The 13,738-nt window shown below is 47.3% G+C and overlaps 1 protein-coding gene across 6 annotated transcripts in view; it reads right to left on the bottom strand.

The window, feature by feature from the left end:
* The window catches only part of LOC124014524 (ankyrin repeat and KH domain-containing protein 1-like), a 47,670-nt gene that overhangs the window by 10,774 nt on the left and 23,158 nt on the right, over window positions 1–13,738 (bottom strand). For 3 of the 6 annotated variants that reach the window (XM_046329629.1, XM_046329655.1, XM_046329646.1), the window contains exons 7-18: window positions 13,635–13,729; window positions 13,304–13,541; window positions 12,060–12,251; window positions 11,498–11,607; window positions 9,796–9,883; window positions 9,467–9,594; window positions 7,859–8,002; window positions 7,639–7,741; window positions 6,067–7,458; window positions 5,684–5,808; window positions 4,947–5,058; window positions 2,526–2,671 (exon numbers count right to left, since the gene is read on the bottom strand). In XM_046329629.1, coding sequence (XP_046185585.1) covers window positions 2,526–2,671; window positions 4,947–5,058; window positions 5,684–5,808; window positions 6,067–7,458; window positions 7,639–7,741; window positions 7,859–8,002; window positions 9,467–9,594; window positions 9,796–9,883; window positions 11,498–11,607; window positions 12,060–12,251; window positions 13,304–13,541; window positions 13,635–13,729 — 2,873 coding nt within the window. The remainder of the gene's footprint in view (window positions 1–2,525; window positions 2,672–4,946; window positions 5,059–5,683; window positions 5,809–6,066; window positions 7,459–7,638; window positions 7,742–7,858; window positions 8,003–9,466; window positions 9,595–9,795; window positions 9,884–11,497; window positions 11,608–12,059; window positions 12,252–13,303; window positions 13,542–13,634; window positions 13,730–13,738) is intronic. The other 3 variants (XM_046329637.1, XM_046329664.1, XM_046329673.1) reach the window with 1 other exon arrangement.

Here is a 13,738-nt window from a genome sequence, read left to right as displayed (position 1 = left end):
TGTGTTCATATTTGTATTTGACTAGGGATTCCCATTAGTTCCTGCCAAGGCAGCAGCTACTCTTCCTGGGGTTTATTAAGGATCCCCATTAGTTCCTGCCAAGGCAGCAGCTACTCTTCCTGGGGTTTATTAAGGATCCCCATTAGTTCCTGCCAAGGCAGCAGCTACTCTTCCTGGGGTTTATTATGGATCCCCATTAGTTCCTGCCAAGGCAGCAGCTACTATTCCTGGGGTTTATTATGGATTCCCATTAGTTCCTGCCAAGGCAGCAGCTACTCTTCCTGGGGTTTATTAAGGATCCCCATTAGTTCCTGCCAAGGCAGCAGCTACTCTTCCTGGGGTTTATTATGGATCCCCATTAGTTCCTGCCAAGGCAGCAGCTAATCTTCCTGGGGTTTATTAAGGATTCCCATTAGTTCCTGCCAAGGCAGCAGCTACTCTTCCTGGGGTTTATGGCAAACTGAGAATACCCATACGAAATGACATCCCTGTGCTTTCCGAGACATTACAAAGTTTGGACAGGTGGCTGCTTGCAGTTTGAGTAAGAAAAGTGATTGGATAAATTGATCCTTAAAACAAAGTGCTGCACATACAATTCATATGAATGGCCTACATCTATCCTCTTTCACAGTGAATACTTTTGTGCCAATTAATTTAAGTTGGACATCGTCAAATGCGCGATAAAATATAGCGTCTATATGCCCATTTAAATGAAACCCTGGCTGTTGATGTAGGCAACACATCGTAAAGCAGGGAATCCCAGACTCCTTACTGAGATACACTTTTTGGAAATGTGTCAAATGCATCATCTCAAAGTTTAAGTGCTCTGTCCAGCAGCTCACATCAGCAGGAAGTGGGGGGGGGGGGCTTTTCATTAGGAGGGACGTATACTGTGGATCGCTAAATAATGATTATGATCACGTCAATTTGCGGGCCAAACACGAGTTAGCAGTGTAGCCTTTAATCATCTAGACATGGTGGCGAAATATCTTCACTCCAAGAATAACATCTCCAGGTTTCTGTCAAAAGACCTGACCTGAATGAAAAAAAGTTTGGGAAAAATAATCCTCTGATCGTTCTGTTTTTAAACCCATAGTCCTTAATAATAGAAAGGGAAATATTGTTGGGTGTTGCGCAATAGCCTACCCTACACAATTGCACAGTAGACTGTCCAGTCCGACCGACAGACAGAAAACAAAAGTAATTACTCCTTGATGCCTTATCTGTTGAATCTTACTGGAACCTGCTGTAAATCATGTAGACAGTAGCAGATGATAAACATACAGTACCCAATGTGGAGCATAACAGTCTTCATCGGCGTACCATGTCATAGACACAGCAAGACTATTGTCCTGCTGATAACCCATCAGGGGGTCTTATTTTATTCATATGATTGATTCAAATTAAGCTTTCAGAACATTCACGCCTTAATTTACCTTTATTTAACCAGGTAGGCCAGTTGAGAAGACGTTCATTCACACCTATCCTACTGGTCAATCAGCTCAGAGTCATCTCCACACTTTCCTACATGTTAGTCACATTTAACATTTCCTTTTCATATAAAAAAAAAAGAAAAAAGAAATGCACCTGGTAGCCTCTTTATAGGCTACCGGGCTACCATAGCCTATTGGTGGAAATAACCAGTAGCCCAACCAATGGATGAAGAGATTGAGAGGATTGGCCAGAACAAGCCGCTGTGTAGAATCTCTACATATATTTTTAAACTCAATTTGCTGAAAATGAATTAAATCTGCACAGCATCTTGCTAAAGCCAATTCATATCCAACATAAGCTGTTTGAGTCTACTTTAAGGAAATATCCTACGCCAAACTTTATTATATTGATAATTAGATTCTAGAGCAAATTGAAAGAAAATTCATTATTACCAGATTGAAATCACTTTTTCTTTCAGTTTCCTTGTTTCCTCTATAGGCTATAGAAAATGAGCACGTTTAATGTATTAGTTGGTTTACGGATTACATTAATAGTAATCCGGCCCCCAAAAACCGTTTTATTCTGTCTACAAGGAAGGTAACGAACGGAGGACATGTTTCCAATGACTTGTTCAATCACATGCAGCTCAGATAATGTTTTGTAGACAAAGAGATAAAAGGAGTGAAATTATATAATAAATCCAGAAAAGGGGGAAGACAGACGCTGTTAGAAATATTTTAAAAATAAACAGAGATCCACATGTGGTGGTTCCTGGGGCTCCATCTTCTTACAAGGTCTGATATTGTAGCTAAATCTAATTTACAAATTATATTGATTAAATTCTGGACATTAGACTTATGTCTTAGGCCGACATGGTATTTTGGGTCGATGTAGCCTTAATGTAGCATATAGTATGTTTGATGCAATAAATTAGAGCCGTTTCCCTGCGAATGTGTTTGCAATTGCATGAATGCTAGTGTTGGGACTCCTGGGGTTAGCGTGCTGTGGGAAAGTGGCTACGCTAAAATGTCTCGCTTTACGGCACTGCCTCGTCCTGTTGTTCACACAAAATATAACAAGCAGAGCAGCACCTCCTGTCTTCCTCCAGAGCAGGCCAGGGAGAGAGGAGTGTCTTTGGTTCTCTCCGACTGGGCTTCGATGTCCCCTCCTTTATCCAGCAGGATCTCCACCACGCCAACATGACCCGCTGTGGCAGCCAGGATCAGAGGAGTGAAACCTGCGGACAGATGGTTAGAGACATTTCGATTTACTCTCCAACATACTAAGGCATGAATACTCGACTGCTCGAACCGACAAAGGTCAATCTTTAACCAGAGATAAAAAATGTTTTAAAAAACGTTGTAAATACTGTTAAACTATTTTGTGAAATGTGCTTTCTGGGGGGGCAAGTAAAATGGTCCAAATTATATACATTTTTGTCTTTAAATTTAATTTGCTTCGACTCTAGTGTTCCATGTGTACATGTGCGATTGCGTGGCACAACAAAAGAAACCAAGCCAGGCATCCAAGTTCTTCCAAATTCCCTTTCCCCTCCATGTCTCATTCACCCAATTGCGTTCCGACCGCTTCCTACGCGCCAGGTGCTGAGCGCTCACAAGCTCCCGTTTAGTCAGACAGAAATAAACACCTAGGAAAACGTATCGAACTGCTACATTTCTTGCCAAAAGATGCCAGTTTAATGCTGAAGTAGGAAACTCTGTGTTCCAACTAACAGCTGCAGTTTTGGAATCATTGCTGCCCGTCTATTTTCCACTGTGCCGGTTAGAATTGGTTAGCATGACATTTTCTACATGCAATTATTCTTCAGAAGAACTGTATAAAAAAATAAAAATAAAAACACACCAATAAAACCCCTTTCTTAAAATTAAATGTTGCTAAAAGTAATTAAGAAATAAGTGGACGGTGTTCAACGAACGTGAGTCGAGTTTCAACCCCCCCAAAAAAAAAAAAAATTGGGATAGTTTTGATCATATCAGAGTAGGGTGAACAGATGATCTCCGCATGCGTATTTCTCTATGTAAATTGCGGAGGTGGTGGTGTTATGGTGTGAGGGTGCGTTGCTGGTGACACGGTCTCATTTATTTAGAATTCAAGGCACACTTAACCAGCATAGCTACCACAGCATTCTGCAGCGATACGCCATCCCATCTGAGCTTAGTGGGACTAATCATTTATTTTTCAACAGGACAATGACCCAAAACACCTCCAGGCTATTTTACCAATAATTAGAGTGATTGAGTGCTGCATCAGATGACCTGGCCTCCACAATCATCCGATGACAGAACTCCAGAGTTCCTCTGTGGAGATGGCAGAACCTTCCAGAAGTACAACCATCTCTGCAGCACTCCACCAAATCAGGCCGTTATGGTAGAGTGGCCAAACGGCAGCCACTCCTCAGTAGAAGGCACATGACAGCCCACTTGGAGTTTGCCAAAAGGCACCTAAAGGACTCTCGGACCACGAGAAACTAGATTCTCTGGTCTGATGAAACCAAGATTCAACACTTTGGCCTGAATGCCAAGCGTCACGTCTGGAGGAACCCTGGCACCATCCCTACGGTGAAGCATGGTGGTGGCAGCATCATGCTGTGGGGATGTTTCTCAGCGGCAGGGACTGGGAGACTAGTCAGGATCGAGGGAAAGTTGAAAGGAACAAAGTACTGAGATCCTTGATGAAAACCTGCTCCAGAGCACTCAGGACATCAGATTGGGGCGAAGGTTCACCTTCCAACAGGACAATGGCCCAAAGCACACAGCTAAGACACAATGCAGGAGTGGCTTCGGGATAAGTCTCTGAATGTCCTTGAGTGGCCCATCCAGAGCCCGGACTTGAATTCGATCTAACATCCCCTGGAGAGACCTGAAAATAGCTGTGCAGCGACACTCCCCAATCTGACAGAAATGGAGAGGATCTACAGAGAAGAATGGGAGAAACTCCCCCAATACAGGTGTACCAAGCTTGTAGTGTCATACCCAAGAAGTCTGGAGGCTGTAATCGCTGCCAAAGGTGCTTCAACAAAGTACTGAGTAAAGGGTCTGAATACTTATGGAAATGTGATACCCGTTTTTGATTTGTCATTATGGATGTGTTCTCTGTAATGGTTAGGATAAATTGGAATTTGTCACGCACTGTTGGCATAGGCCTATAGATCAATGTGCACATATGTATTTTGAGTACATGCCTTGTGTTCAAATAATATTTTTCATTTAAGTACTTAGAAAAGAAATCCTGCCAGGGCTCAAACAGTGAAAAAAGGGGAAAGAAAAAAAAAAAAAAAAATTAAATTAAATTAAAAAAAAAAAAAATTGTTTTACAAATCGGTCAAATGCCCATCCGTTAAATCTAGTCATCCAATCAGTTTCCAACCATACAGACGGACTCCCACTTCTAAACACAAATTATCAAGTTCCCTGATAATTGATCCCAACATGTTTTTTTTTTTTTATTGCTACAAAACATTTTAAGAAAGAGAAAGTATGAGAGTTGTGTACCTTTCTTATCCCGATGCTCGATGTTAGACCCGCGGGCGACGAGCACCGACACCAGCTCCTCGTGACCGCCGGCACAGGCCAGCGTCAGAGCGGTGTCGTGATTACTCTCCGTCTGACAAGAGATACAGGCGGGTGTTATTTTCCTGACCAGACAAGACCAGACAAACCCGTCTGACTATTATTAGCTAAACTAGCGTGTTAGTTTTTTTGTGTGTGTTTTTTTTTCTTCATTTAACCCTTTTTTCTCCCCAATTTCATGGTATCCAATTGTTGTAGTAGATACTATCTTGTCTCATCACTACAACTCCCGTACGGGCTCGGGAGAGACGAAGGTAGAAAGTCATGCGTCCCTCCGATACACAACCCAACCAAGCCGCACTGCTTCTTAACACAGCACGCATCCAACCCGGAAGCCAGGCGCACCAATGTGTCGGAGGAAACACTGTGCACCTGGCAACCCTTGGTTAGCGCGCTCTGCGCCCGGCCCGCCACAGGAGTCGCTGGTGAGCGACGAGACAAGGATATCCCTACCGGCCAAACCCTTCCTAACCCGGACGACGCTAGGCCAATTTTGCGTCGCCCCACGGACCTCCCGGTCATGGCCGGTTACGACAGAGCCTGGGCGCGAACCCAGAGTCTCTGGTGGCACAGCTGGCGCTTCAGTACAGCACCCTTAACCACTGCGCCACCCGGGAGGCCCACTAGCGTGTTATTGTTAGACATGTGGTGTGACGTACGTGTGCGTCGATGTCTACGGAGGGGTAGAGGGGGAGCATAGAGTGTGGGGACACTGAATGGATGGGCGTCTGTTCTGGGGGCGAGGCCGTCGTGCTCAACATGGGGACTCTGCTGCTCACCGCTGCTGTCACAGGGGCGAGAGGGAAGGAGAGTTGTTAGTCCACCTTCAAAATATAAACTACATCCCATTCGAATTCAAGATGGATTAAAACCATTTGAAAATTTACTGAAACCAAGTTCAGTGCTAATGAAAAGGATGAGTGATCAAGCGGTCCCTTAAATGGTTAGAGGTTTTATTTTCTGATTTTAGTCAAGTTAAAAATGTCAAAAAGAGACCTGGACAGAGCACAAAGCAAAGAGAGGACCATGTTAATGAACACACCTGCCATTATGTCGTCCAAAGTATCTGTGAGGGTCTGTGCTGGGGTGGCCACCATGAGTCCTTCAGGGGCCTGGCTGAAAAGGCCCGGTCCCAGGTCTGTCAACTGCTGCCACAACATCTGCTGCTGGTTCACCATCACCCTCTCCAAATCGGGGCTGGAGCTGACGGGGTAGTCCGCCGTACTGAAGTCTGTGGACTGCTGGGTGGCCAGGAGATGGGAGGGTAAGAAACGGGCCTGCAGGAGGGGTGGAGCGGGACACTGCAGGGCCTGGGTGTGAGGAGGAGTGGGACACTGCAGGTCTTGGGTGTGAGGAGGAGCGGGACACTGCAGGTCTTGGGTGTGAGGAGGAGCGGGACACTGCAGGTCTTGGGTGTGAGGAGGAGCGGGACACTGCAGGTCTTGGGTGTGAGGAGGAGCGGGACACTGCAGGTCTTGGGTGTGAGGAGGAGCGGGACACTGCAGGTCTTGGGTGTGAGGAGGAGCGGGACACTGCAGGTCTTGGGTGTGAGGAGGAGCGGGACACTGCAGGTCTTGGGTGTGAGGAGGAGCGGGACACTGCAGGTCTTGGGTGTGAGGAGGAGCGGGACACTGCAGGTCTTGGGTGTGAGGAGGAGCGGGACACTGCAGGGCCTGGGTGTGAGGAGGAGCGGGACACTGCAGGGCCTGGGTGTGAGGAGGAGCGGGACACTGCAGGGCCTGGGTGTGAGGAGGAGCGGGACACTGCAGGGCCTGGGTGTGAGGAGGAGCGGGACACTGCAGGGCCTGGGTGTGAGGAGGAGCGGGTGGCGGGGGTTCCTGGGCCTGTCTATACAGGATGGTGTCCACCTGAGGTAGCTTGGCGTAGTCCTCATCATCGTCCTCTTCCTCCTGTTCCTCGGCGGCGGGGTGGGGCAGTCCATCATGGTGGTGGTGGATGCCCTCCCCGTCCCCCTCGGTGTCGGAGCCCGGCTCTGCAGCCTGCAATGGCAGGGGGGTGCCGGGCTGCTCCACCCCTGCCGCCTGGCCAAGCTGCCCCGGGTCGTCCTTCAGGCCTTTGGCCTCCATGTACTCTTTGGTGAACTGCTGCTGTGTCTTGAGCTGCAGCTGGCGCTCCACCTTCTGCAGCTCCTTGAGGATCTTCTTCTTCTTCTGGACCTGCTCCTCACGGCTCTTCTTCAGCTCCTCGATCTTGTCTTTGGTGAGCGGCTCTCCCTGGATGAGCTCCAAGGACTGCAGCTGGGCCTTCTCTATAGCGGAGATCCTCTGGCCAAGCTCGTTCAGCTTGCCCTCAGTCTCTTCCACGATGCACTCTAGGGGCTGGTACGGGTGGAAAGGAGGCAGCAGGTCCACGTCCGGACCGCCTGCGGCGACGGGGCTGCCCTGTAGAGGGCTCAGCCTCTGCTTGGATCCGCCTGAGACAGCCACACAGGACAACACAACCAGTTAGCTACGAGGTTGTACCATACATTCAATGATTACTGCAATATTGTAACACTTAGATTCCTTGTGCAGTCAAATGGTGGTCTAGTGGTCTTTCTTCTTGGCAAAGTTGGAAAATGTATTTGCTGTTAACACACTTTGTATGATCGGACCTTTTGTGATGACGGGTGGCGGCGTTGTGATGTTGGAGGGCACTCTGTCTGGCTCTTGAGGAGGCACCACCATGGCCAGGGCTTGGAATGGAACTCGTGGAGCCTGTTTGGGTTAGGGTAGGATATTAGAAAAGTATATTTAGTATCAATACTTGGAATCAACGTATAAAAATTGTAACTGGTAACAACAATAAACAAAAATGTTTGTAGAAGTCCCTACCGGAGAAGTGTCATGGGAGGGGTGTGTGAGCTGAGACAAGTCTGGCACGGGGACCGACAGGACGTTGTTGGGGTAGTCGAGGAGATAGGACACCACGATGGTGTGACCGCCCTTAGCAGCTTCGATCAGCATGGTGGAGCCATCCTAGGTGAGAGATTGACACAAAACACACGTCATCGTTAGTATCAGGATCTTGGGAGAATTTGATCAAGAATTAAAAGAGGAACAAATACACGGAGACAGTTCTGTGTTTACAGCAGTTAGAGAAACGTTGGTTTACACAGGGGTTAGAGAAGGGGTTTGTTTACACAGTGGTTAGAGAAAGGGTTTGAGTTTACACAGGGGTTAGAGAAAGTGTTTGAGTTTAGAGAAAGGTTGGTTTACAGGGGTTAGAAAAGGGGTTGGTTTACACAGGGGTTAGAAAAGGGGTTGGTTTACACAGGGGTTAGAAAAGGGGTTGGTTTACACAGGGGTTAGAAAAAGGTTGGTTTACACAGGGGTTAGAGAAAGGTTGGTTTACACAGGGGTTAGAGAAAGGTTGGTTTACACAGGGGTTAGAGAAAGGTTGGTTTACACAGGGGTTAGAGAAAGGTTGGTTTACACAGGGGTTAGAGAAAGGTTGGTTTACACAGGGGTTAGAGAAAGGTTGGTTTACACAGGGGTTAGAGAAAGGTTGGTTTACACAGGGGTTAGAGAAAGGTTGGTTTACACAGGGGTTAGAGAAAGGTTGGTTTACACAGGGGTTAGAGAAAGGTTGGTTTACACAGGGGTTAGAGAAAGGTTGGTTTACACAGGGGCTAGAGAAAGGTTTGTTTACACAGGGGTTAGAGAAAGGTTTTGTTTACACAGGGGTTAGAGAAGGTTTGTTTACACAGGGGTTAGAGAAGGTTTGTTTACACAGGGGTTAGAGAAGGTTTGTTTACACAGGGGTTAGAGAAAGGGTTTGTTTACACAGGGGTTAGAGAAAGGGTTTGTTTACACAGGGGTTAGAAAAAGGTTGGTTTACACAGGGGTTAGAAAAGGTTTGTTTACACAGGGGTTAGAGAAAGGTTTTGTTTACACAGGGGCTAGAGAAAGGTTTTGTTTACACAGGGGCTAGAGAAAGGTTTTGTTTACACAGGGGCTAGAGAAGGGTTTTGTTTACACAGGGGTTAGAGAAGGTTTGTTTACACAGGGGTTAGAGAAAGGTTTTGTTTACACAGGGGTTAGAGAAAGGGTTTGTTTACACAGGGGTTAGAAAAAGGTTGGTTTACACAGGGGTTAGAAAAAGGTTGGTTTACACAGGGGTTAGAGAAAGGTTTTGTTTACACAGGGGCTAGAGAAAGGTTTTGTTTACACAGGGGCTAGAGAAAGGTTTTGTTTACACAGGGGCTAGAGAAGGGTTTTGCTTACACAGGGGTTAGAGAAGGTTTGTTTACACAGGGGTTAGAGAAAGGTTTTGTTTACACAGGGGTTAGAGAAAGGTTTTGTTTACACAGGGGCTAGAGAAAGGTTTGTTTACACAGGGGTCCATTATCAGGCTTGCAGTGTGACATTCTTAATATCAGATGTCCTTCCTGGTCACTCCTGAGACCGTTGTGCCCAGGAGTTTGACACAAGTGATCTCACCTTCAGTCTGTGTGTAGGATCAGCCCCATGAGACAGCAGCAGCTCCACCACGGCCAGGTGGCCCCCGGCGCAGGCTAGAGACACTACTGTGTGATCATTGTTGGCCGTCTCCCTGTTCACATTAGCTCCTGGCGGAGGGAGAGAGACCAAGAACAGGGTCAATCTGGGGCCACATGGAAAACAACAGCAACCCTATAACGTTTAAATACTCTACTGTTTCAATGAGACTTTAATCTGATTAGCAACGCGGCTCAAGCTGCAACGTGTCAGATGTCTGGTGTGTGTGGTTTTGTGTGGCGTTCCTACACAGTGAAGGAACAGAAGCACACCTTTGCTGATTAGGAACTGTACAGTACAGAGGTGGCCCGCTCTAACAGCTTTCATTAGAGGGGTCCTGCCCCCCTCCGATTCATGCTCCTGTAAGACAAACAAACAGAGACAGGAGTGTGTAACTTGTACAAGTAGAAACACAGAGCCTATTCAAGCAGCGACGTATCCAGCATCTACACAACACAGAGACAGCGTCACAAATAGAACCCTATTCCCTATGTAGTGCACTACTTTAGACCAGAGCCCTATAGGGACCCTATTCCCCATGTAGTGCACTACTTTAGACCAGAGCCCTATAGGGACCCTATTCCCTATATAGTGCACTACTTTAGACCAGAGCCCTATAGGGACCCTATTCCCCATGTAGTGCACTACTTTAGACCAGAGCCCTATAGGGACCCTATTCCCTATATAGTGCACTACTTTAGACCAGAGTCCTATAGGGACCCTATTCCCTATATAGTGCACTACTTTAGACCAGAGTCCTATAGGGACCCTATTCCCTATGTAGTGCACTACTTTAGACCAGAGTCCTATAGGGACCCTATTCCCTATGTAGTGCACTACTTTAGACCAGAGCCCTATAGGGACCCTATTCCCTATATAGTGCACTACTTTAGACCAGAGCCCTATAGGGACCCTATTCCCCATGTAGTGCACTACTTTAGACCAGAGCCCTATAGGGACCCTATTCCCTATGTAGTGCACTACTTTAGACCAGAGCCCTATAGGGACCCTATTCACTATGTAGTGCACTACTTTAGATCAGAGCCCTATAGGGACCCTAATTCCCTATATAGTGCACTACTTTAGACCAGAGCCCTATAGGGACCCTATTCCCTATATAGTGCACTACTTTAGACCAGAGCCCTATAGGGACCCTATTCCCTATGTAGTGCACTACTTTAGACCAGAGTCCTATAGGGACCCTATTCCCCATGTAGTGCACTACTTTAGACCAGAGCCCTATAGGGACCCTATTCCCTATGTAGTGCACTACTTTAGACCAGAACCCTATAGGGACCCTATTCCCTATATAGTGCACTACTTTAGACCAGAGCCCTATAGGGACCCTATTCCCTATGTAGTGCACTACTTTAGACCAGAGCCCTATAGGGACCCTATTCCCTATGTAGTACACTACTTTAGACCAGAGCCCTATAGGGACCCTATTCCCTATGTAGTGCACTACTTTAGACCAGAGCCCTATAGGGACCCTATTCCCTATGTAGTGCACTACTTTAGACCAGAGTCCTATAGGGACCCTATTCCCTATGTAGTGCACTACTTTAGACCAGAGCCCTATAGGGACCCTATTCCCTATGTAGTGCACTACTTTAGACCAGAGCCCTATAGGGACCCTATTCCCTATGTAGTGCACTACTTTAGACCAGAGTCCTATAGGGACCCTATTCCCTATGTAGTGCACTACTTTAGACCAGAGCCCTATAGGGACCCTATTCCCTATGTAGTGCACTACTTTAGACCAGAGCCCTATAGGGACCCTATTCCCTATATAGTGCACTACTTTAGATCAGAGCCTTATGGGCACCAGTCAAAAGTAGTGCACTAGAAAACAAATAGGGTGCCATTCGTGAAGCCCACACACACTTACGCAAACGTGTGAACAACTCAACTACAGGAAAAAAAAAGGTCTGTGCATGGACATGAAATGTGTTTCTCCAGAGGGGGAGGTCTCACCAGGTCAGCCCCAGTCTGCAGCAGCACGTCAGCCACGTCTGTGTGTCCGTTCTCACAGGCGTAGGTCAGCGCCGTGTCTCCTGTCGCCGTGGTGGCGTGGACATTGGCTCCTGGGGACAAGAGCACAGGTGTCAAATTACACACAGAAGGTGTAACTACAAACTTCAAATAAAATGTGGGTTTTTGGGAATAACAGAGTCAATTTCAATAATTGATGAAATTATGATCAAATCCAATTTTATTTAAATTATTAATAAAAAATATTTTTAAAAATGTGTCACATGCTCCGAAAACAACAGGTGTGGACCTTAGTGAAATGCTTACTTACGAGCCCCTAACCAACAATACAGTTTTAAAAAATATATGGATAAGAATAAGAAATAAAAAAAGTAACAAGTAATTAAAAGAGAAGTAATAACAATAGCGAGACTATATACAGAGGGGGGGATACCGGTACAGAGTCAATGTGCGGACCGGTTAGTTGAGGTCATCTCAAATAGATGTTGGTGGAGTTTGTTTTGAGACAAACAGAGGCTGTCCAGAGGAGAGTGGTTCTGCTCACCAGCAGCCAGCAGGTACTTGACCAGCTCCAGGTGTCCCTCCTGTGCAGCCTCCATGAGAGGCGTGGAGCAGCCCAGCTCGATGTCGGCCCCGGCCTTGATGAGGAAGTCGGCCACCTCCAGGAAGCCCCCGCAGCAGGCCAGCGTCAGGGCCGTCTCCTGGGTCTCCTCCGTCTGAGCGTTGATGTTGGCACCTGCAGACAACAGAGGGAGGATTCAAGATGGTTCAGCTGGGAACACACTTTTAAAAACAGTACTAACCTACTCCGACCATTGGATATTGACCACAGAAAAAGTATTACAATTAGTTCTGGAAAAGCCATCTTGTCCCTTCGGCATCAACCCAATTAGATCATGAGCTCAAAACATTATCATGTCACTTCATTACACTCCTTCCAGTAACCAGAAGGTTGCTAGACTGAATCCCAGAGCTGACAAGGTAAAAATCTGTCGTCAGAGGGGTTGGGTTAAATGCGGAAGACACATTTCAGTTGGACAACTGACCAGGTATTCCCCCCCCCCCCTTTCATTCAGTTGGACAACTGACCAGGCATCCCCCCTTTCATTCAGTTGGACAACTGACCAGGCATCCCCCCTTTCATTCAGTTGGACAACTGACCAGGCATCCCCCTTTCATTCAGTTGGACAACTGACCAGGCATCCCCCTTTCATTCAGTTGGACAACTGACCAGGCATCCCCCTTTCATTCAGTTGGACAACTGACCAGGCATCCCCTTTCATTCAGTTGGACAACTGACCAGGCATCCCCCTTTCATTCAGTTGGACAACTGACCAGGCATCCCCCTTTCATTCAGTTGGACAACTGACCAGGCATCCCCCTTTCATTCAGTTGGACAACTGACCAGGCATCCCCCTTTCATTCAGTTGGACAACTGACCAGGCATCCCCCTTTCATTCAGTTGGACAACTGACCAGGCATCCCCCTTTCATTCAGTTGGACAACTGACCAGGCATCCCCTTTCATTCAGTTGGACAACTGACCAGGCATCCCCCTTTCATTCAGTTGGACAACTGACCAGGCATCCCCCTTTCATTCAGTTGGACAACTGACCAGGCATCCCCCCTTTCATTCAGTTGGACAACTGACCAGGTGTCCTCCCTTCGCCTTTCATTACATTTTTTAAAAATGTAAAAAAAGACTTTACAAAGCTCAATATAGTCGGGAAAACCTATCTACTGGGAACACTAGTTTTCATTCAAACCAGAGAGCAAGAGAAGGCCATACCTTGTGCCAAAAGCAGCGCCACCATCTCCTCGTGGCCCTCTCGTGCGGCTTCCATGAGGGGAGTGTATCCCTCATCGTTGACTTCCTCCAGGTTGGCGCCCCTCTCCATCAGCAGGGCAGCAAGCTCTACGTGGCCCCCACAGGCCGCCAGCGTCAGCGGAGACTCGAAAGAGTCAGCGGGCATGTTGACCTGCGCCTCGCTGTCCAACAGCAACCGCGCCACCTCCACATGCCCATCCTGAGGTGGGGCAGAGGAACAGGAGACCTCATCAGTCATACTGCACCTTCAATTTAATAGTGTGGTCTGTGTGTGTCTCTGTGTGCGTCTCACCATACAAGCCTCCATGAGTGCTGTGTGCATCTCGTCGGTCTTGTGCTCCTGGTCAGCCCCTGCCTCTAACAGGAAGCGCACCATGTCCAGGTGCCCTGTGTGTG

The sequence above is a fragment of the Oncorhynchus gorbuscha genome, linkage group LG02 (genome assembly GCF_021184085.1).
Source record: "Oncorhynchus gorbuscha isolate QuinsamMale2020 ecotype Even-year linkage group LG02, OgorEven_v1.0, whole genome shotgun sequence".
NCBI classification, from domain to species: domain Eukaryota; kingdom Metazoa; phylum Chordata; class Actinopteri; order Salmoniformes; family Salmonidae; genus Oncorhynchus; species Oncorhynchus gorbuscha.
This window is presented reverse-complemented; position numbering and strand designations above follow the sequence as displayed.